The sequence below is a fragment of the Monodelphis domestica genome, chromosome 2 (assembly GCF_027887165.1).
Source record: "Monodelphis domestica isolate mMonDom1 chromosome 2, mMonDom1.pri, whole genome shotgun sequence".
NCBI classification, from domain to species: Eukaryota; Metazoa; Chordata; class Mammalia; order Didelphimorphia; family Didelphidae; genus Monodelphis; species Monodelphis domestica.
In genome coordinates this window covers 334,387,761-334,413,360 of record NC_077228.1, presented here as the reverse complement: position 1 = coordinate 334,413,360, position 25,600 = coordinate 334,387,761, and the positions used below count along the sequence as shown (strand labels likewise).

The 25,600-nt window shown below is 33.9% G+C and overlaps 1 protein-coding gene across 1 annotated transcript in view; it reads right to left on the bottom strand.

The window, feature by feature from the left end:
* Positions 1-963: 963 nt before the first annotated feature.
* BCKDHB (branched chain keto acid dehydrogenase E1 subunit beta) overlaps positions 964-25,600 on the bottom strand; it is a 307,967-nt gene continuing 283,330 nt past the window's right edge. Inside the window, exons 10-11 of the mRNA XM_056818521.1 lie at positions 2,949-3,097; positions 964-1,297 (exon numbers count right to left, since the gene is read on the bottom strand). Coding sequence (XP_056674499.1) covers positions 2,957-3,097 — 141 coding nt within the window. The 3' untranslated portion in view covers positions 964-1,297; positions 2,949-2,956. The remainder of the gene's footprint in view (positions 1,298-2,948; positions 3,098-25,600) is intronic.

Below are 25,600 nucleotides of genomic sequence, written 5' to 3'. Positions count from 1 at the left end.
TTACTAGGTTGTTGAAGGGATAAAGTGATACTCTGTATTGTGCTTTGCAAATCTTAAAGTGACAAATAAATGTGAATTATCATTACATTGGGTGACATATACTTATGCAGAGACAACATTCTGATATGAAGTATGAAACCAAAAGAATAACTAGTGTTATTCTTTTATTCCAGTTAGCACTGAAAATTTAGACTTAATTTTTAATTTTTGCATACTAATTTTAAGCACATGAAGAATAGGTTACACAGGCACAAGATTGATGAAAAATGGAATGACTTCTTTAAGAACTATCATGCTTAAAGATTTAATGCATACTTTTCTAGACAATTGATTTATTTCCATTTAAGTATATTAAGTTTATAAATTTTTTTCAAGAATAATGTGATATAACATATAGAGCACTGGACATTGAGTCAATATGATCTAGATTCAAATCCCAGCCTCTAATAGCTACACATTGCTCGGCTTAATCTCATAATGTCTTAAATTGTTCCATAGGATTTATGCACTAAGTGAGGTTGCAATCTATGTCAGGAGAGTTCCATTGGCTAAAACAATCACAGAATCTTTCCACGTTTTTTAGTCACTAAAAAAAAAAGGAAAACTGAAGAGAGGAATGTAGTAAGAGGGGTTTCTTTACTATGCTACTCATGTCCATGTGTATGTGTGCCTGTGAGAGACAAACAAGAGAGAGAGATGAAGGCAGAGACCAAGGAAAAGGAGACATTGCTGTGGTACCCTATTGAGGCAGCAGAGGAGAATTGGATCAGATATTAAAGAACTCTTAAAAAGAGGACATTACACAGTCCAAAAAGAAATAACGTTGGTACAGAAGTCTAAAGTCAGAAGGCCCAAACCAATCACTATTTCATTTTTATTATGACTTAACCCAATAACCTATTTATGCTTTACAATTTGGGGAATATACATGTATATATTTCACTAGAAATAATACAGGGAAGAAACATGACAATCTGAAAAAGGTTTATTGAATATAGTCCCACATCCCCTATTTACAAAGAAGTAATTGAAAGATGTAACTGAGCAAGGTTATACAAGCTTAATTGTGTTTAAACCCCCAGTATTTGGAAAATTTTATAAAACCCATCTTAAACTATTCACTACTTGAAATCTCTTTGTATAAGCTAATAGAGTGGATTCTGACTTTTAGCTTCTTTTTTGACCAATATCCAGAATGAATTGTTTCAATTGAAGTCCATGTGAAGAAAAGACAAGTTTGAGTAAATATCAAAGTCCATCAAAAGACTTTTTACATCTTGTTCTATTCTTCTAATCTCTGTAAAAGAAGTCAATAACAAATTATATAGATTAAGACCAATAAGGCATAATAATGACTGATTATATATATATACATATTTATTATCCCCATAATTATATCTTTTTATACATAATTTGATTTATTGAGCAGAAAAGCTATTTTTATTATTTAAGTATATATAGTATTTAAACATGTAAATGTTTCAATCATTTTGTTCCAATATACCTAACTTCACATAAGGTTTAAGTAATTTTCTCACACTTATGGTAGAAGAAATGCATTAATGTGAATGTGAAAATAGATCCCAAGAGATAAGATGCTTAAAACTATATGTAAATATGAGCATAAAGTAGTTTTCTATCCCTTTTATTTATCCCCGATAATCTCCATAATACTTAACATCACAACCTTCATAGCTAGGGTCCTGGTCCCTTTACAAAGTCTTACTTAGAATTGATAGTTCCTGGAACATCTCACTAATATCACCATTGCCCGAGCAGCAACTTTTAAAGCCACTAAGGAGGCTTCTCAGCAGACACTGTACCTGTATGTGTCTGAGAAAGGGCCAGACCTAATATGTATTCATGATCATGTCTCAGAATGAAACTACTGGACCCAGCAACACATGCATGGAGTAGAGGAGAGGAGTTATTGTCCTTTTCCCTTCATGTGTTGTTTCCTTATGCTCCAGAAAATTCTCCTGATGGGGTCAGGTAAGCTTACTTTTTGAATTGAAGAATGAAAGGAACTGTCTAACACTTTTTCATCAAGATTTCTCACTTGCTTTTGTGTTGAATGTATGTCAATCATTTATAAACTGAATCTTGATATTACATTGCATACATAACCTAACACATTTTAAATAACTGACAAGAATTAAGAAAATGTATTAAGTCTGACCAAACAGCTTATAGCATGAAAGCTTGCTAATTTACAATGAATGTTATTTCTTCCTCTAAGAAATACATTTTTATTATTTACCCTTAACACTACTATTATTCATAGGTAATACTACAGATTAGAAGGGGAGGAGTCATGCTATATGTCTCTGTGAATATTGTAAAAATGCAAATAAAGTAATTTGTAATTAGAACATTTCATATGGACATAGTTCCTAAATAGAAATTGTAGTTGTGCTTTACCTTTAAGTTAAATTATTTTTGTTTATACAGTTAATTTAAACTAACTAGTTTTAAAGTTCACAAATTCTAAATCTAAATATGATAATATGCTTTAAAAAATAAAAAATTACCAATATCACGATCAATTTAAAGATATAGTATATTACAATGAAGTATAGATTTGATGAAATGGAAGTCAGTCGTTCTAAATCACTATAGATCTTATAAAATGTTTCAACCCAGAGTTAAGATAAAAGGCATATTTTGTAGACCAAAAGTTAGAACACAATAGTTATTCAACGAAAAATATTTTTTTCAATTTAAGTAGATACTATTCAGATGCTATTTCTTTTTTCTCTCATATGTTTATTAATGAGTTATTATAGACTATCAGCATTATTAAACTTCATTCCATTTCATTAAATTTTACTTTAAAACTGGCATTCACCAGAACTTTCATTTATCCATAAAAATAATCTTCTTTTCACAAATATCTGACTTACAATAATTTAATGCTTGCTTTTAAAAAAAACTGATAACATACTAACCTAGTTGATCAATAATTGATCATTTTTCGAAGGGCATCATAACATTTCCATTTGTCTGGGATGTAGAATGTTTCAAAGATGTGAGGAAATGGTGTATCATATCCACACACTCTTGAAATTGGTGCCTCAAGATTCAAAAAACATTCTTCCTATAAACAAAAACTAAAGTTAATTTCACGATTTTACTTTTTAAACTTAAAGATCATAAATCACAATCTTAAAATTAGTGAGTTTTGGCAAACAATTAAATAAGAAAGGTACTACAACTGGCTTATCTCCTTCAATATGTCTTTGGTTCATTTAAAACAAAATTAAACAGCATTCTTGAGTTAAATTTTTCAATTTTGTCTCCAGATAGTATACATCCTGATCCAATTTTAGTATTTCTACCATAAACCAACTCTATGCCAGAAATAATACTCAACATCTACACTAAATAGTACTTTCTACTTTGAAAGTGGCTTCCAAGCATTACCTAATTTTCCCTATATCTAACCAAAAAATCCATTTTCAACAAAAATTAAGTAAGATATTTTTCTTATGATACTATTAAATAAGTAGCAGGGGAAATAAAATCATTTGCAAATGATTACCATTTATTCAAAATGTAAAACAAGTACAGTGGCTCTCAACTACGGTAAGACTACAGAGAGAAATGTTTTCAGAAATAAACTTTAAACACATGGGAGATCTAGATTTAGAGTAAAATTCTAAAATCTTAAGACCATTATATTAAATACAGAGATAAGTTTATAAGTTAAAATATAAGCAAAACAGTAATGTCAATTTGTAGTAAGATTTTGATAAAGAAAAAAATTTTTTTTCAGTCATACAACATTTTTGACAGGAATCCTCATCAGCCATGGTCTGTTCTCAATTTCTATCCTCTCTGCATATTCTTTAAGTTCTAAGTGTGGAATGAACATGAATACAGAATCCAAACTATATATTTAGTAGAGAATAATCACTGTAACTTACTAATACCTGATAAATAGGTAGATACTTTTTTCTTTCTTTTTTTTAGTGCTACAGAGAAATGATTATGATTTTTGGCATATTTTGTATCCTGTTATATTTTATTGTTCTGTTGTTACAGTTGTGTCCCAACTTTTGTGGCCACATTTGGGGCTTTCTTGGCAAAGATACTGGAGTGGTTTGCCATTTTCTTCTCCAGGTCATTTTACACATTAGAAAACTAAAAGAAAGAGGGTTAAGTGATTTACCCAAGTCATACAGCCACTAAGTGTCTGAGGTCAGATTTGAATTCAGGAAGGTGAGTCCTCCTGACTTCAGGCCCAGACCTTCTATAAGTTGCACCACCTAGCCACCCCATCCTATTACATAACTGAAGTTATTAATCATATCAACTAATATTTTTGCAGATTCTTTGGATTTCTCTAGGTTTATCATATGATGTTGGTAAATAGTGATCAGTTTATCTTCTCTTTGCTGATGTTATTTTGTCTTGGTATATAATTGCTGCAAATTCTAGGAATATGTTAAATAATATTAGAGAAAGGAGGGTTTTTTGGTACTTGGCAAGCTTCTAGTGTTGTATGTACCCGACTGTTTTAAAGAAGGGCTTTTCTTTGCCTTTTCTTTTTTGGGTTTTTCAATATGAATACATACTGTGTGTTGTTCTAGGTTTTTTTCTGAATCTATTAAAACAGTCATTAAGGTTTTTTATTCTTTTTGCTTAGATAGATAATTGTTCAAATTGCTTTACTGATTTTGAAACATCATTGCTTTACTGGAATGAATTAAATATTGTCATAGTAAATCATTTCTTGATATATTACGACAGTTTCTCCATATGGAGAGTTTAAAAAAAGAGATAAGTGACAGAAGTGTGACAAGTAGAATTTGGAGCAAGGGAACATAGAGAACTGGGGAAGGACTGAGAGCCAGGAAGAAGAAACAAGGAGAACCAGGGCTTGACTTGTGAAATTAAGAGGTTCATTAGGAAATGGAAAAAAAACTGATCAAAAGCTAGAGTTAAGAGATCAGAGTGTCTGAGTTGAGGATAGCAGGGAAATGAGGGCAAGATCTGGAAGATGGAAAAGTAAACAAAAAGTCAAAGTGATAGTAAAGATAGTCTTTAGGTGGAGGGGTAGGCATATGGGATCCCAAAGCAAAAGAAATTCCTCAACAGGACCACTTTATATATTTGAAATATCAGTGGCCATCAAGTAAAAAAATGGACCCAATAGGGGGTACAGAGGATCCTGCACACCTCAAACTGAAACCTAACGAGAAAGTAAGTGCATTCAAATTAGAATGCCAAATGAAGCATGATCATCCCACTTGTTTTCTCACACATCATTTTTCTCTTAAAAACTTAAAAATACTTATCCTAGGCATAAATACTCTTCAGCTCATATGTAAATAATCCTGAATCTCTCTTCTATAAATGATAGAAAATAAGACACATTTGACTGTGTAACTATGAGCTACCTTGCATTGGGATCCCTGAGAGAAAGGTTTAAAGTGGGACTGGGGAAAAGAACCAAAAATTCATTTTTACTTTCAGCTAATGTACTTCTTTTCCCATTTCCTTACAGTTAAAAAAAAGATAGCACATTCATCTTGGAATTCAGGTATTATAAGGTTTAAGGAAAAATACACTGTGAGGAAAAATACATGCATACTATTTACTGGGGTATTTAATAAAATCATAAGTCTGAGTTTCCTGATCTGTACAAAGATGAAAATGAACATTTCAGTTAAGTTGGAAGCAATGACAGATATATAATTTTAAATTTTCTTTGATAATATGAAGTGTCAGGTGAATAAATATTACCATTAACACTATATGAAATATCAAAACATTAATAAAAGTCTGGAAAACAATTTAGCTACAGGGGATAATTGCAAATATAAATTAGGTCACACATCTCACAGAGACTCTGCTTTTGAAGGAGATAACCATCTTGGACAAAATTACCTGAAATGATCTATGAAAACAGGATATGTGTTCTATGTTATATATCAATAGTCATCATTATCTATATTAATATCAACAATTTGCATTAAGATGTAGTTTAAAATGAAGTTTCCTCACACATAAAAAAAAACTAACTTGGAAGCATTCTCATTTAACAAATGAGGTCTCAGAAGTTCACAGAGATAAAGTGACGTATCCAAGTGGTGAAAGCTGTATAGGACCAAGCACATGACTAAGACCTTCTGATCTCTCACCTCAATGCTTTACAATACCAAATATTTATCTTTCATTAATTTTTTTAGTGTGGAATAAGAATGCAAAGAAGATATTTTGCAACTATATGTAATTAAATTGGTAAACACTTTAATAAGAAGCACAAGAATCAAACTTTTGTTGCTATCATAGTGTGGTTTCAGTTGTGTCTAACTCTTCATGATCCCATCTGAGGTTGTGTTCACAAGGATACTGGAGTGGTTTGCCATTGCTTACTCTAGATCACTTTACACATTAGGAAACTGAGGGAATTTGGGAAATGGCTTGCCTAAGCTGGTTTTGAACTCAGATCCTTCTGACTCCAGTCCTTGCTCTCCATCTAGTTGCCTATGAATTAAATTTTATACAAATCTATTTATAAGACACAATTAATCTTTGATATACTTGTTAATTTTCACACTGAAGTACTTTAGTTCCTATTATGTAAGTTCAAAACTTTCACTGCTGTAGAATAAATTTATTAATTCAGGGCTATACATAAGTGTGATGTGTTATTTCAAATTTGTCAAGAAAGTTTGCCAGTGGTCAGAAGAGCCAGCAGATGAGGAAATAGATTGTTACACTTCTTCAGCAAATGAGTCATAGAAACCTGTGAAGGAACTATTCTGAAAAAGAGAAATGGAGATGAGGATAGAGATCAATTTTGTTGTTTTATTAAGTCTTCAATAATGTTTATTTTTTTAAAAATAATCTTTCCTAATGAAAAACTATTATATTTATTTTGATTTTTTGAAATTATTGATAATTTTTGTTTTTATTCTCCTATATTTTTACATGTCCCACTCTTTCTCACCCTCCTAAGGAGCTATAATAAAGAATTAAAAGGTGGGGTTCAGCAAAACTTACTGAGGGACTGATATTATATACAGTGTTTCATACCCCTGGACCTCTATCTCCACAAAGATACAGAAAGTGGTGTTATTTCCTAGCTTTTCATTATTCAGGTTTGATTATTTTTGTTGTTGTTCTTTCCATTCAGATATTTTAAATAAATGTTCCAAATATCACTAACATAATTCATGCTTAGAAACATTACTAGTTAAAATGCCTATTATAGTGGTCATAATACTTAAAAACAAAATTTTTACATCTGACCACTAAATTCCTTACAATATGTGGTCTTTCCATCTTAACCCCCCAACTGAACTGCAGATGCAAAATTTGTCTCCAACAAAAGAGTGCCACCAAGAGATATAAAATATATTTCAGATTTTCTAATACACTCAAATATTGCTGAAATCATAAACATGTACTAGTGAAGATAATGAAAACAAAATCAAGAATATTAAAACCATCATTACGTAACACCTTGAAAAACTATCAAAATGAAAATATTCTTGCTGAAATTTTCTTCTGAAATTATAATCTCACTGCAAGTTGAACAATGATATTTAAGATAACTAAGAAATTTTCACTCTCACCATTTTAAAAATTTTTCCCCTTTTTTCCTCATAAGGAAAATTAGTAGCAATCTGGCTTTACTGTAATTTTATTCTCAAAAACTTATTTCTAGTAGTTGAACATAACAAAACATATCATTTTATTTTTACAGTTATAATTTCTGACCTATATAGTCATGGCAACATGCATTCTAGCTAAGTAACTTTGTTAAGTTAGAGACTAGTAGTGTGTGTCAGAATATGGACATGTTCAGAGAAAGCTCTCCTTTTTCCAAGAATTACTTCTATAGAGACAAAATCAGAATAAACCGAAGTCAAAACTTAAAATAAAAGGACCACTTATAATTTGGTAGAACTTTTTATGTACTAATAATGGTTGCATTTTCAACTAATATATTACTAAATCAGTTCTTTAAGGTTGGGGAAAAACAGAAGGAAACAAAAGTAGAAAGGAAATGCTACAGTCTATAATCTCACTTTAAAACACTTCTTTTATAACAAATAATTCTAAATCACAAAGGTTCAAATCAGCCAAACAAACCTAATTTACTTTGATATTTTATAATTATGAAGGTATAGGGTTATAGGCTCTGAATCTGTCCATAAACTTTATCATCTATCAGTCTACTTCGCCCTTAGGATCAGTGCAGTTTAGTAACCCAATAAAAACATAAACATTTCCATTCGGAGATCTTGGAGAAAGGAATAATAGCCCAAAACAAACAAACAAACAAGTAAATCCTCACTAAAAAGAAATTTTCTGATCCTGACCAAATACTATGGATTTGAAACAATTTCCTACCAAAGGAATTTTTAACTGGAAAAAAATGTGTTGCATTTAATAAAATTTATTTTGACATTTAAAATTTACTTGTTTTAAAAGGTGCTTTTATTAAAATAATTTGTATATATAAATGGAAAATACTAAAAAATTTCCAAGGAAACTAAAGCATCTCAAATTTTAGATTTCATAATTGTTCCTAATAGATGAAAAAATCAACATAAGTAAAATTCTAAAATGAATTCTGAAAACAGATGTGTATATATATACATATATTATACATATACACATATATAATATGCATATTGCAAAATAAAAATATATAGGCTCAGGAAAGATTCCTCAGCAATAGGTCACACTCCTGTACAGTAGAAGCTTGTTTAGTCTATTTTTCCCTCTATTTTGGTTTACTCAGTAACAAATACCTTAAAACATTTTTATATAGCTGCTTTTTACAGTGCTACAAAATATATGATTTCCATGCTTGTCTTTTTTTTTCACTTTTTCAGTGTTAATATAGCATTCTAACACCACCATATGGTGTTGTACTTTCTAAACCAGAGTAGCTCACAAAGACCAATGAAATAAATGTTACTACCCTTATGTGCTCTATAATATCAGAAATATTCTGAGTCCTTTTAAGTTTTTGAAACAAACGATTTAAAAAACTTTCACTAAGGATTTCACCTTGATTTCCTAACTTTGACCACATTTATATTTTTTCTTATAGATCTTTGAAATCTATAGATTTCAAACTGATAGTAATAAGAGAATGCTTTTTTCTGGACTTTGCATCATCTCTCTGCTAAATTTGAGAGACTATCTTAAAAAACTAAATCCATGGATAAAATATAATATTAATATATTTATTCTCCTATACAATGATTTTTACTACTTTTATTTTCCTTTACATAATCACAGCACCAAAACTGGGGGCTATAGACTCTACTTAATGAGCTTCAAAGTGGTAAGTTTTTACTGTATCCATATAATGTTCAAAGGCCTGTGCTAGGTTTTGAGAGATTAAAAGACATGTAAGGAAATTTCTCAGACTAAGGCACCCGAAGTAGCCGAAATTTCAAAATGAATAGGAATGTTCTAGCTAGACAATTCCAAACATGTTTTACTTTTTTTCCCAATGAATTGACTGATTTTTTTCAAAACTGGTCTAAATGGATAGGTTCAGCCACATAATCTTAAGTTTAGTTTTTTTTTAATAAATGGCAAACCCAATTATTTATTTAAAATTGAATGTGTATAAATTAATCTGTTGCTATTTAATCACAATGAAAAGATGAAATGAAGTATAAAGTTTTGTGCTTTTATTAAAGATTGTTTAAAATCATTTACTTGGAATATCAGTAAATAAATAGAATAATTTGATCTGGAATGGCTTAAAGTTTTATTTTCCACAATCAACAGAGAAAGACTATGTGAAACCATCTAACAATAAAAACAAATATGCAAGAGAAACAGCTGATCTACTTGAGAACATAAACAGTTTACAAATTCTTTATCTTTAGAGATAGTTATTACTAACAGGTTCGTTACAAGTAAAGATTTTTCCATTTATTAAAACAGATCTGATAGGATCTTTATTTGCAAATGTTTACTTATAATAATTATTATTATGTGTACCTAAATATGATAAAACATCACTAAAATTACCCCAATTTGGAAATAGAATTTCCATAGATTAATCTTGTTTAGTACTTACTATGTATTAGGTATAGTGTGCAGCAATTGGAGATACAAAAAAAAAGGGGGGAAAACAACACAGTCCTTAAGTTTCAAGAAGTTTACAAATAAAGATGGAGACTAAGGCATATTTATAAATAAACATAAAAGAGGTATGTGATGAAAGCAAAAGGAGAGAAAAGGGGAAAAATATAAGAAATTTTGAGAAATCAGAAAGCATTTTGAAATGAGGGAAGAGAGGATCAGGGAAACTTTCATGGAAGTAGTTGGCAGCTGCTCCTTAGAGAAAAAAAAGTATTTCAAAATTCTGAGATACATGTATATGTACATAAGCCCATATATAAGATATCTCTGATGAATAAACAGAAATGGAAGAGTAAAAGATGATATTAGGGAACATCTTGTGGTCAAAAAGGAATAGTATACTATAAAAATAGAAAGGTGAATTTGAGCTATATTATAAAATGCTTTAAATGCCACATGGTTTAAATGTCTTACTCCTAAGTATAGGTTTAGGTGCTAACTGGAGCCAAGGAAGGTTCCTTTGTGTTCTTTAAGGATATGGAAGCCTAGATAAAAAATAGTAGAGGCAAAGAAAATGATGAGAAGATGAAAGAAGAGAGTGATAAGAGAGAGAAAAGAAAGAAGAGAGGTATAAAGAAGGATTGTAGTGGGTACAGAGAAGACAAAGAAAGAAAAGGGAAGGAGGAAGAAAGGAATAAAAAGAGGCTATCTGAGATACAAAGTCAGAATGAGTGAGAATGCTTAATGGAGCAAAGTGCTTAAGGATAGGGCTAAGGAGTGGCTGAATGGCACAAAGTTTAGGCAGAATATTGGAGGCAGCACAGTTTACAGGACATTTAAAGCAGTGGGCTGATGAATTGAGGTGTATTATAGGAAATTTAATATTTGAAGTGTTAAAGAGAATATACTAATTGGAGAAATCAGAATCAGCATCTGTACTTTTCCAAAGTAATATAGTATGTTGGAAAGAGCACTAAACTGTTCAGAACCAGATTACAAAGCAGGTTCTGTCACCAATTCCCTGGATAACCTTACGCAACACATTTTATGACCCTTCACTTCCCTCTTTTGAAAAATAAGCAGCAGGTGATTTTTTTCAGTTCCCTTATAGCTTTGTAATTCTGTGGAATTTGTAAAATATTTGTGAGAAATGAAAAGTTGAGAACACATTTTTAAGGAGAAGGGTTACAAATATTTTAGTCAATATAAAAATACTGCTATTTGGCAGTATTTGCTGTCACAATTTAGCGTGTTTTATATGCCATTTAGACATAACTGCAAAACTACATTCCAAGCTGTGTACTTCCAAAGGAGAGACTGGGAAATGGGAAATGGATTCTTGACAAATCTGCAGTTAGAGGTAAAGTAAATTATATACTTTATTAATGTATTTATAAGGGACAATAATATCCACATCTGGTTTTATAAAGCATATAGAAACATTTAACCAATGGAACTGTCTATCCTATCCTGAAGTTAAATATGTGAATTTAATTAAGAACCTATATAAATAACAAGGTATAAAGCAAAATGGCAGTATTTCCCCAAATCATAAGAATATATATTTTTCATATGCAGAAGTAAAGAAAAAGAATTCATGCCAATTTAAAAGAGCTTTCATAGTTTGCAGTTAAATGTTTCTGCTTACAAACGGGCAGAAGTTGCCCTACAAATTAAATTTTTACTATACAATATAAAATGTGAATCACAGAACTGTTAACTGTAGAATTCCCTTTCTGAGCATTTTGTGATATTAGTTAACAACAGGGACAGAGTGATTACAAGAATTATTTTGCATTTTCCCTCTCTTAAAAGCTTTGGGGCCCGAAAGGGGATCTATCAGTGAATGCTTTAGAAAAGAGAAAGCAGGTGTGTTATATATTAGAAAAGTCTATTTGATGACAGGTTGCAGGATTGATGATAGGAGGCTGCCCCAGGGTAGCAGAATTGAGAGCAAAAACTGTCTAAATAATTGTTTCTAAAATAAGCAATTAAACATTTTTAGATTGTATTTTGGCAGTATTTGCACTTGTTTTTAGCAACCTGGAAACAATTGGGCCTACTTAGTATGACTAATTAGTTAAAATAAGAAACAAGCAGATAATATGCCTTCTCCCCTTCATTAACTCAGCCTCAGCTACTACCCCAAGCCCAAACCTCAAACCCCCACCCCACCCAGCAGCAGGTGAATGCTCTCTTACAAATCTGACTGCTCATTTGGGTGCAGAGATCCTATTTGAATCTGGTTTATTAAAAAAGAACCCTACAAATAATCTAATAAAATGTGGTCAATTTTATAATCTGCATTGTTTTTTCTTTTTAAAAAAACACAGTGTTCTCAAAATACTTATAAGATTTTCTATTTAATTCAGAAAGTCTGTAATGTTTATGTTTTTGTCTGATCCAGTTAACAATTCACACATTCCTCACAACAAATTTTAGGCACAAATACAAAGATGTTTTATTTTTAAAATGTGATATCAGTATGATTATATACATATATACATAATTCACAAGCAAATTATTTTGTTTAAAACATTCGTGAAGATCTTCCTGTATTTCCATCATTTCTATAAAACTTACTATTAATATAACTATTCTTGTCATATTCATTATTTAATCATATTTCAAGTAGGAGTATTTTTTGACTAATGACAAATTCTGAATCAAAAGAATCACAAAATGGAAGCATTTGAATGTTACCATGTAGTTCAACCTAGACTATACCTGAACAGGAATCCTGTCTACCACATATCCCCCCAAAATTGTCATATAGCCTTTGCTTGAAAATGTTACTTAGTGATTTAAACTTTTAAAGCTCTTTCTTTGATGGAAATTTGTATGGTAAATTCATTTGTGATGTACTATAAAATGCTCCTGAGTTTTCAGGAAAAAATTTGTTGAGTACTTCAATTCTATTTAATTAAAAAAATATATATTAAAGCATTGTTACTAAGTACTGTGCAAATATGCACCCCAAATTATACAAGGCAAAAATAGTTTCTTATTGCAAGTAACAAACATTCTAATAAAATACAAAATTATGTGCAAAATTAAATTTATTATTTATTTTTAAAATGAGTATAGAATTCAGAAAACATTTTGGTAAATTAAACTGAATTATAATAAATTTGTTAGGTCAAAAATAAGGCTGTAATTACAAATAAACCTGGGTCTTGAGTTATTTTATATCCATGACTCAGGCTGTGTTTATAGAATCATAAAATTTTAGAGCAGGAAGGAACCTCGGAGATTACCAGATGCATCTTCCTCATTTTATACATGAGTGAACTGAGACCCCAAGCCATGAAACAGCATTCTCAAGATCAGAAAGGAACTCCCAGGGATCATTAGTAGTCAAGTTGGAACTAATTAGAACCCAAATTTCTTCACTATACTTTGCTGGCATTACCAAGTTTTGTTACTGCATTTTCCTTCCTATCCTCATAGTAAATATTTTCCTTTGAAGTCTCTTTGTACCTAACTTGTTTCACAGAACCATAATAATGTACAAGAAAACTGAGGGGGGGAAATTAAATTTATAAAATCATATACTTTGAATGCAGTAAAAATGGTAGGAAATTAGAACAAAACTATAATTTCAATTACTTTAAAAACTGAACTGTACTTACAAAGGCAGTTTTTCCCAAAGGTTAGGCACAAGCTATAGGCATCTGATCATCTCTATAGGAGTCACAGGATCCATTTGGTGATCATTAGCACAATTCTTATTCATTTTCAAACTGGCATTTAGGTGTTAAATAGCTCTAGGCTGTCATTATAGGTGTAAAGCTGGTTATACAGATTTAAGTGCCACCATCTGAACATAAGTATATGCAGATGTGCCTCTGCATATAAATATATCCTCACTTAGGCAGACAAGTCCCAGTAGTTTGGGTCATGCAACTCAAGCATATTGTTATGAAGATTTAGTTCTAAAAGTTGTTGGAAATAGATCTCACATACTTGGGGCTACAATATTTCTAAGTTCCATCACTTTTACTTTCCAGTCCTTTGAATGGGAACGCTTGCATTTTGAAATACAGAATCATCATTCCCCCAAAGGATTTTTCTCAGATTTCCTCAAATGCTAATTATGTAACCAGCATAATTAAATTCATATGATCGACTTCAGCAATTGGTACTTCAGTTACACTGGAGCTGCCAAAGGGCTCGGAAGTCTCCATTCATTCTCCAAAGTAATCATGTGGTGTGCCAAACTGATAACCATTAAGCACAGCTGCAGAGCAAATTTGTGGCTCTGGACCTGTAAATACAGTGTTCACACATCGGGCAGAACCCAGAGCAATTTCAAACTCACGACTACTGATCTTAGAATGGTATTCTTTTGATGGGCGCTATGCTTGGGGAAATTAAATCATGTATTATTATCCGTGCAGCCTGAATATATTTCAAATGCAATGAGAGTTTCCTCTACCCAAGTGCATACATGCTGGAAATTTTAAAACCTCAAAATCTGATTAGCATATTCTACTAGCAACTTAAATGATTTTGTTTTTAAGATTTTCTGCTACGATAAAAAAAGAAAAGCACAGTTTTATCTGAGTGGAAAAAAGAGAAAGAACTACTGAGTGAACACTGATATGCAACAGATGCCATAAATTCTGTTTAGGATTTTTTGAATTATCAATGCTTTTAAGCACTGGAACTGATATTACAAAGTACATACTTAAAGATTAAGTTCCATAAATGTTAAGTATACACGGAGGAGAAAAATGATGTACAGTTATATTCTTTTCTTTTTGATTGCTAAAATGATTCCATTGTAAGTTCTGTTTGTTTGGGTTTTTTTAAGAGTGGTCAGAATTTTAAATTCTTAGGACCATGATTGCATTCCCATAAGAGGCTGTTAGATCTCTATGGCAACTATTCTCATTATACATTAGCAATAGCTCTGAAAACTAATACTCTTTTCTCAACACCTCCCACAACCTGATTCTACAGAACATGCTTTTTATATGAAACATTAGCAACATCTTTGCCAAATGAATTCACTGGATCTTAGAATACATGCATAGATACCTGAAATTGGCCACTTATCTCCAAATAGAAAAGGTTTCTATTTTTTCAGAGATCGTTGTAATGTGTATGAGTTAAGTTCTTTGTGGTTCAGCTATGACCAAGACCAATCAAAATAGGACTTTACAAAGCAAGGGAAACTTCAAGAACAAGAGAAAAACATTTCATTGCTCATACAACTGAAGCATAAACAGTAAGTTTTTCCTATCCTGTGTTTTTTTTTTAAGGCAAGAGTATGGGGGTCGGGGATAACATCAAATTTCTTAATTGTTGTATTTTAAATATTGAGTTCTATTTTTCCCAGTTCTAAATCATTTCTAAAAACATAAAAACTCTCTTTCTGGCTCTCTTGTCTTTCTCTCAGGCTCTCTACACACACACACACACACACATACACACACACACACACACACACACGTGTTGATTTTTTGAAAATAAAACATCTCCCCTATTAGAATAAACATATACTATAAAACATTTATGGCAGTTAGAACTTGCTTTATGAATTTAGGCAAGTAACCTAAACTCTCTTGGTTCATTTTCTTTATAAATAAGGTAAAAAAGTATTTTAAATGCCCATACTTCTTTGATAAACCATAAGTGTGGAGCTTTCCAGTTCAGCAGGTACATCTTGAAATTCTGGCCAATCCCAGATATGTAACAAAACCCAAACTGAACACTAGGTATACAGACTCAGCATCAGAAAAATTTAGGTTTATGGATTGCCTCTCACACATTTTAGTTCCCTGATATTGGACAGATCCTTTATCCTCTCACTGCCCCAGGCAACTCTCTAAAACTATAAATTGTATAGCAGCTGCCAGTCTGTTCTGGTAAAGAATTTCCGTACTAAGACTTTCCTATACAATTGAAATCACAGGCTCCAATCAAAAATCCTTTCCCTCAGAATAATGTATCTGTAATCTTGGGAAACAAAAAACAAATTATCCTAAACATTTAACATATATATAGGGGATATAAGGAAATGACATATGTTAACATATAAGAATCAAGATGGTGAAATAATATCTTGAAAGGTATTATGATTTTACATGGTATTAAGAGGTGTGATTACAATGTGTTACCCTAAAATCTACAATTCCCAGCACCCCATTCTCCTCATCTTATGTGCTGAAGGAGGGAGGATATAAATTTGGTGTAGCCCCTCCTTTCTCGCTCTTGTCTTCTTGTCAGGGTTTTGGTGCAGAACAATTCTAACAGAGGAAGAAGAAACGAATGCCACATCATTAAAGGGTTTTGACGGAGATCAATAAGAAAAAGAAGTCATAGGAGTGTACTGATTCTGTTCTGAGGATTTTATGATGGACAAAAGAAGGGAAAGTAAAAGGAGCAATATACCAGGGGGAAAAGGAGAAGGAAGAGCAAAAGATCTTCTTTGTTCCTGACTTCATAGAGTATGCTATATTTTTAAAGCAAACTGGTGCTCTCTCTATTGCTCAGGAATTCATAATTGAAATGTGAGAAAAGAATGAAATATAAAGAAAAGGGTTGTGATATTGGGCATCAGATGAACTTCACTCTTATCTGAAATGGGGTTGGTAGTTAATGGAGGGAACTATCACAAGCAAAAACAATTCCTACTTCTGAAGATGGAACTAATAGTAAAGAAAAACTACTATAATCTAAATGAGTACCTTACATTACTATTTAGAGAGCTAATTATGCCATATAAATATAATGGAATATTATTGCACAATAAGATGACAAAAAGGCAATTTCAGATGACCTTGGTTAATATTAACTGAACTAGGAGAATAATTCATACAAATTATTTTTAAAAAACAACTTTGAAAGATATATGGGGATGGCTAGGTAGCCCATTGGATAGAGAGCCAGGCCAGCAGTTCAGAGAAGGGATTGAAATGTGGCCTCAGATACTTCTTAGCTGTGTGACCCTGGCAAATCATTTAACCCCAAATGGATTCTAAGAAAAAAGGGGAAGGAGGGACAGAGGAAGTGTATGAGATAAAAATTATGACAAGTGCCTTACTCAAAAATGAGCACAAGTACCCCACTCACTCAAATAAACAAAACTTAGAATCAGAAGGTAGGAGTAAAAAAAAGGCAGTTTGTTCCCTTCAGTGATAGGGTAAGAAGTAGAACTGACCAGGCAGCAAACAAGCAATATATATATATACATATATATATATATATATATATATGTGTGTGTGTGTGTGTGTGTGTGTGTATATATATATATACACACAAGTTCCAATACAAGGATCCTCCCCACTCTCCTGTCAGGCCCCCACACTGGGCCCTGACCTACAAACCAATATACCTATGACTGGGTTGTAGATTCTTCCAACCTAGTTTAGGTGAGGTATGGGGAGTAACCGAGTTGTTCATTGCCCTTTAGGCCTCAATCAGCAAAGGGTAACAAACTAACCTTTGTAAACTGAATGCACATTCTGAGAATAGCACACTCAGTTTGGTCATAAAAGGGAGAAAGGGTGGAAGGGAAAGAAGGAGGAAGGAAGGAAGGAAGGAAGGAAGGAAGGAAGGAAGGAAGGAAGGAAGGAAGGAAGGAAGGAAGGAAGGAAGGAAGGAAGGAAGGAAGGAAGGAAGGAAGGAAGGAAGGAAGGAAGGAAGGAAGGAAGGAAGGAAGGAAGGAAGGAAGGAAGGAAGGAAGGAAGGAAGGAAGGAAGGAAGGAAGGAAGGAAGGAAGAAAGGGAGGGAGGGAGGGAGGGAGGGAGGGAGGGAGGGAGGAAGGAAGGAAGGAAGGAAGGAAGGAAGGAAGGAAGGAAGGAAGGAAGGAAGGAAGGAAGGAAGGTGAACTCTGACCAATGCAATAATGAACCATGTTTCTAGAGGACTTATGATGAAACATGTTACCTGCCTCTAGATGGACAGGTGACAGATAACAGACATTTTGGGATGAGGCCATCATGTAGATTTGTCTGTCTTAACAGGGTTTCCCTGCTTCTTCACTAAGGTAATAAAGGAAGAGGAAGTAAGGAAGAGAAAGCAACTCTTAGCAACAACCATATCCCCACAAGATCTCCCCAAAAGGCAACTGAACCTTTTTTTTAATTTAAAGAGAAAAGAAGGAAGGTTAGAAGGAATCAAAGTAAGCTAGTTTTGAAAGTATCATATAGACCTTCTATACTTTTTTAAAAAGCAAGCAATGAGACTTCCAGTCAAGATGGCAGCTTAGAGGCAGTGAAAGTTCAGACCTCTGAAAACCCTTCCTTACCAATCACAAACTGAATGCTCCCAGGACACCGAAATTCAAACTGAACAACAGGACAGACCCAGGGAACCCTCCTCCTGGACCTGGATCAAAAGGTACAGCCCCCCAAAAGCCAGAACACTATACCACTCGGATCTAAGAGGTAGGCAGAAGGAAGGTCCCAGGACTGATCCCCCCCAACCCAGAGTGCTGAGCCCACGGCAGCAGTGGGAACCTCAGGGCAGGCAAAAAGGCCTCAAGGTTGGCTATTCTGAAGGACTCACCTTGAAAGCAACCTGAGCCAGTCTCTGGGGTGCCCAACACAGATGGCAGGGAAACATAGAGAGAAGGGGTAAGCCTGTAGCCCCCTGCCTGGGTCCTTCCATCTGAGTCTCAAGGGAGATTCCAGTTTTAGGGCAGCAGCTGAACCCAATCCCATCAGGAGCCCTCAGAGCTTCTGAAAGAACAGAAACCTCAGGCCCAGCAAAGGGGTTACTCCGAAAGGCTTACCTTGAAAGCAACCTTGACCAGTCTCCGGGCATTCAACACAGATTGTGGTGGAGGAGGTTTTTTGGATCAGGGATCATTTGGCCCACACCAGCTGAACCTAATCCCATGAGGAGCCATTAGAGCCCAGGGAGGCCACAACCCCTCCCCCTATAGAAAGCAGAGTCTTCTGAAAGAACAGAAACTAGAGGTGGAGTCAAGATGGCAGCCTAGAAGGAGCATAGACCTGGCAGCCTTGCCAGAGCTTTGGAGATCCTCCATATTTGCTCCAGCTGTCCAGGAAATTTAGAACTCAGAGCAAACCCAGCCCAACTAAGCTGAAATTAATCCATCAAAAGTCTCCAGAACGCAGGGAAGCCCAGGCTCCCCACCCATCCTCATTGACTGTTGGACTTTACGCCAATCAAAAGCCTCCAGAGGACAGGGAAGCAAAAACCCCCAACAACCCTCCCCCAGAGACTACACCAAGAGATCTTTTGTTAAATCTCCAAGGGGGGAGACTGATAGAAGTCCCCCAAAAACAAAAAAATGAGAGGAACAAGAGCACAGACATATAAGGGGAGTAAAGAAGGGGTGAATTAGAGCAAACAACAGAAAAAGAAGAAAGAAACTACAATAGACAGCTACTACTCAGCAAATGGAACTGAGGAGGAGAGATCAACAAAAGATAAGCCAGAAATCCCAGCAAATTGGATACTGGCTGTGGAAGAACTCAAAACACAACTAAGAGAGACTGAAGACAATTGGAAAAAGAACTTAAAAATTAAGATAAGTCATCTGGAAACAGAGGCACTTGAACTAAAACAAGAAAATAGTGTCTTGAAAGCCAAAATCAACCAGCTGAAAAATGAGGCAAAGGAGATGAAAGACGAGGTAAAGAGGATGAAAGACGATCTTCAAAGAAAATCAGACCAGAAGGGAAAAGACAACCAAAAAGCCAGAGATGAAATCCAATTTTTAAGAACCAGAATACAACAACTGTAATTAAGTGACCTCACAAGGCAGCAGGATACTATAAAAAAAAACAAAAAGAATGAAAAAATTGAGGAAAATGTGAAGCATCTCATTCACAAAATAGACAATTTACAAAATCTTTCAAGAAGAGACAATTTAAGAATAATTGGACTACCAGAAGACCACGACAAAAGAAAAAGCCTGGACATAATACTAGAGGAAATTATCCAGGAAAACTGTCCCGAGATCCTAGAACAAGAGGGGAAAGTGGAGATTGAAAGAATCCACAGATCACCTCCTGTACTCAATCCCCAACTGACAACACCAAGAAATGTTATAGCCAAATTCAAAAACAATCAGATGAAAGAACAGATATTACAAGCTGCCAAGAAGAAGCCATTCAGATACCATGGAAACATGGTGAGGTTAACACAGGATCTGGCTGCATCCACACTGAAGGACCGAAAGGCATGGAATACGACAGTCCGTAAAGCAAGGGAACTAGGTCTACAACCAAGAATAAAATTCCCATCAAAACTGACTATATTCTTACAGGGGAAAGTATGATCATTTAACACAACAGAAGAGTTCCAACCATTCATAAATAAGAGACAAGACCTGAGCAGAAAATTTGATGTCCAACCACAGAACTCAAGAGAATCATCAAAAGGTAATTAAAAAAGAGGGGGGAAAAACAAACAAAACAACAACAAAAATTTTCTAAGAGACTCAATAAGTTAAAATGATATGTATCCCTATAAGAAAAGAAGTCATTGGTAACTCTTAAAAACTGTTGCTATCACCTGAGCAGCTGGAAGAATTACACTCAGAGGGAACAGTGACAAACTGTATAGGATGAAAGGACAAGACATAAATAGGTATATAGATATATGCATGCATAAATACATATACATGTGTATGTATATATACATATACATGACTAGAGCTAAAAAAAGAGGTTATGACTAAAAAAATGGGAAAAGAAACAAATGGGGGAAAATTTATATGTCACAAAGAAGTTCATGGTGGGAGGTGGGAGAACATCAATTCACTGGAAGGGTAAAGAGGTTGGTGATAGGAAATAGTCAAAGCTTACGGACTTTGAAACTGACCCAAAGAGGGAAGAACAATCCAATACATTGGGTCAGAGAATAGACTTGCGCCCTATATAGGGGAATAGAAGGGTAAAAAGTGGGCTGGTGGGGAGGGAATCAGTAAGCAGTACAAGGGAGGGAGAGGGTGGGGGGGATTCTAAAAAGACTACAGGGGAAAATAAGGGAGGGAATAAGAAGAGAGGGAGTAGAAAGGGAAGTAAAATAAGGGGGAAAATAGGGGGACTGACTATAAACAAACATTGGTGTAGAAGGAAATAGTGAAAGAAGAAAAGGCAGGACCAGGAGTAGAAGTCAAAATGCTGGGAAATACACAGCTAGTAATCACAACTCTGAATGTGAATTGAATGAACTCACCCATAAGACGCAAGCGAATAGCAGAGTGGATTAGAATCCAAAACCCTACCATATGCTGTCTGCAAGAAACACACATGAGGAAGGTAGATATGCCTAGGGTGAAAATAAGAGGAAGGAGCCAAATCTATTGGGCATCAAATGATGAAAAGAAGGCAGGAGTAGCAATCATGATATCGGACAAAGCCAAAGTAAAAATAAATCTAGTTAAAAGAGATAGGGAAGGTAATTACATCCTGATAAAAGGCAGTATAGACAACAGGGAAATATCTATACTCAATATGTATGGATGGAATGGCAGAGCATCCAAATTTTTAAAGGAGAAACTAGCGGAGCTCAAGGATGAAATAGATAGAAAAACTATACTAGTGGGAGATTTGAACCTTCCCCTATCCGAACTAGATACATCAAATAAAAAAAATAAATAAGAAAGAGGTGAGAGAAGCAAATGAAATCTTAGAAAAATTAGAGTTAGTAGAGATATGGAGATAAATAAATAGGGACAAAAAGGAATACACCTTCTTTTCAGCAGCACATGGTACATTCACAAAAATTGACCATGTACTAGGGCACAAAATCATTGCAAACAAGTGCAAAAGGGCAGAAATAATAAATGCAACCCTCTCAGACCACAATTCAATAAAAATAATAATTAGTAAGGGCACATGGAGAGATAAATCAAAAATTAATTGGAAATTAAACAATATGATTCTCCAAGACCAGCTAAAGAACAAATTGTAAAAACAATTAATAACTTCATTGAAGAAAATGACATTGGTGAGACATCCTTTCAAAACTTATGGGATGCAGCCAAAGCAGTATTCAGGGGGAAATTTATATCCTTGAGTTCATATATAAACAAATTAAGAAGGGCAGAGGTCAATGAATTGGGCATGGAAATTAAAAAACTAGAAAGTGAACAAATTAAAAATCCTCAGATGAAGACTAATTTAGAAATCCTAAAAATCAAAGGAGAAATTAATAAAATTGAAAGTCAAAGAACTGTTGATTTAATAAATAAGGCTAGAAGCTGGTCCTTTGAAAAAACAAATAAAATAGACAAAGTATTAGTCAGTCTAATTAAAAAAAGGAAAGAAAAAAAATAAATTGACAGTATCCAAGATGAAAAGGGAGACCTCACCTCTAATGAAGAGGAAATCAAGCCAATCATTAAAAACTACTATGCCCAATTATATGGCAAAAAATATGGCAATCTAAGTGATATGGATGGATACTTACAAAAATATAAATTGCCTAGACTAAAAGAAGAAGAAATAAATTACCTAAACAACCCCATATAAGAAAAAGAAATTGAACAAGCCATCAAAGAACTCCCTAAGAAAAAATCCCCAGGTCCAGATGGATTCACAAATGAATTCTCTCAAACATTCAAAAAACAGCTAACCCCAATACCATACAAACTATTTGACAGAATAAGCCAAGAAGGGGTTCTACCAAATTCTTTTTACGACACAAACATGGTACTGATCCCAAAGCCAGGCAGGTTAAAAACAGAGAAAGAAAACTATAGGCCAATCTCCCTAATGAATAGAGATGCAAAAATCTTAAATAGAATACTAGCAAAAAGACTCCAACAAGTCATCACAAGGGTTATCCACTCTGATCAGGTAGAATTCATACCAGGAATGCAAGGATGGTTCAATATTAGGAAAACCATCCACATAATTGATATAAACAAGCAAACCTATAAAAATCACATAATTATCTCAATAGATGCAGAAAAGGCCTTTGACAAAATACAACACCCATTCCTATTGAAAACACTAGAAAGTATAGGAATAGAAGGGCCTTTCCTACATATAATAAACAGTATATACCTAAAACTATCAGCAAACATCATCTGCAATGGGGATAAACTAGATACCTTCCAAATAAGATCAGGAGTCAAACAAGGATGCACATTATCACCTTTATTATTTAATATTGTACTAGAAACACTAATAGTAGCAATTAGAGAAGAAAAAGAAATTGAAGGTATTAAAATTGGCAATGAAGAGACCAAGCTGTCACTCTTTGCTGATGATATGATGATTTACTTAAAGAATCCTAGGGAATCAACCAAAAAGCTAATTGAAATAATCAACAAGTTTAGCAAAGTGACAGGATACAAAATAAACCCACATAAGTCATCAGCATTTCTATATATCTCCAACCCAGTTCAGCAACAAGAATTAGAAAAAGAAATTCCATTTAAAGTCACCTGAGACAATATAAAATACTTAGGAATCTGTCTGCTGAGACAAACACAGGAACTATATGAACACAACTACAAAACACTCTCCACACAATTAAAACTAGATCTAAACAATTGGAAAAACATTGATTGCTCATGGGTGGGATGAGCTAACATAATAAAAATGACCATCTGACCCAAACTTATCTACTTAGTGCCATACCCATTGAACTACCAAAAAACTATTTTACTGAATTAGAGAAAATGATAACAAAGTTCATTTGGAAGAATAAAGGATCAAGGATATCCAGGGAAACAATGAAAAAAAATACAAAGGAAGGTGTCCTTGCAGCCCCAGATCACATACTTTATTACAAAGCAGCTGTCATCAAAATAATTTGGTACTGGCTAAGAGACAGAAAGGAGGATCAGTGGAATAGACTTGGGGTAAATGACCTCAGCAAGACAGTCTATGACAAACCCAAAGACCCCAGATTTTGGTACAAAAACTCACTATTTGATAAAAACTGCTGGGAAAATTGGAAGACAGTGTGGGAGAGATTAGGTTTGGATCAACACCTCACACCCTACACCAAGATAAACTCAGAATGGGTGAATGACTTGAACATAAAGAAGGAAACTATAATTAAATTAGGCAAACACAAAATAGTATACATGTCAGACCTTTGGGAAGGGAAAGATATTTTAAAACCAAGCAAGACTTAGGAAGAGTCACAAATGCAAAATAAATAATTTTGACTACATCAAATTAAAAAGTTTTTGTACAAACAAAACCAATGTAACTAAAACTAGAAGGTAATCAACAAACTGGGAAACAATCTTCTTTACAAAAACCTCTGACAAAGATCTAATTACTCAAATTTATAAAGAGCTAAATCAATTGTACAAAAAATCAAGCCATTCTCTGATTGAAAAATGGGGAAGGGACATGAATAGGCAATTTTCAGTTAAAGAAATCAAGACTATTAATAAGCACATGAAAAAGTATTCTAAGTCTCTTATAATCAGAGAGATGCAAATCAAAACAACTCTGAGGTATCACCTCACACCTAGCAGATTGGCTAACATGACAGCAAAGGAAAGTAATGAATGCTGGAGGGGATGTAGCAAAGTAGTGACATTAATGCATTGCTGGTGGAGTTGTAAATTGATCCAACCATTCTGGAGTGCAATTTGGAACTATGCCCAAAGGGCACTAAAAGACTGTCTGTGGTCCAGCCATAGCACTCCTGGGTTTGTACCCCAAGGAGATAATAAGGAAAAAGACTTGTACAAGAATATTCATAGCTGCATTCTTTGTGGTGGCCAAAAATTGGAAAATGAGGGGATGCCCTTCAACTGGGGAATGGCTGAAGAAATTGTGGTATATGTTTGTGATGGAATACTATTGTGCTAAACGAAATAATAAAGTGGAGGAATTCCATGGAGACTGGAACAACCTCCAGGAAGTGATGCAGAGTGAGAGGAGCAGAACCAGGAGAACATTGTACACAGAGACTGACACATTGTGGTACAATGGACTTCTTCAGTAATGGCTTTACAATGTCCCTGAACAATCTGTAGCGATCTACGAGAAAAAAAAAAAACAAAACTACACTCAAGCAGAGGACAAACTGAGGGAGTAAAACCACCGAGGAAAAGCAACTGCCTGACTTCAGAAGTTGAGGGGACATGATCAAGGAGAGATGCTAAATGAGCACCCTAATGCAAATACCAACCACAAGGAAATGGGTTCAGAGCAAGGACACATGTGATACCCAGACGAATCACGCATCGGCTAGGGAAGAGATGGGGGGATGGAGGGGTAGGAAAAGAAAATGATCTGTTTCCAATGAATAATGTATGAAAATGACCAAATAAAATGTTTTAAAAACTAAAAAAAAAAGCAAGCAGTGTGAAAAAAAATTAATCATTTCATATATAATTTTGTTTTCATTTCCTATTGTGTGTATGTAAATACTTTCTCTGGGTGTTTAGGTTTAACATTTTTAAAAAATTAAAATTAAAAAAACCCCTATGAGGCAATATCTGTGTGGTTTCTTTCCTGAAATGTCATAAGAAAATTGTTAATACATGTTTGAACCAAAAATGTAAACACACAGAAGACTAGTCTCCAGATCCTTTAGAGGCCCCTTAGGGACCTTACTTTAAGAAATG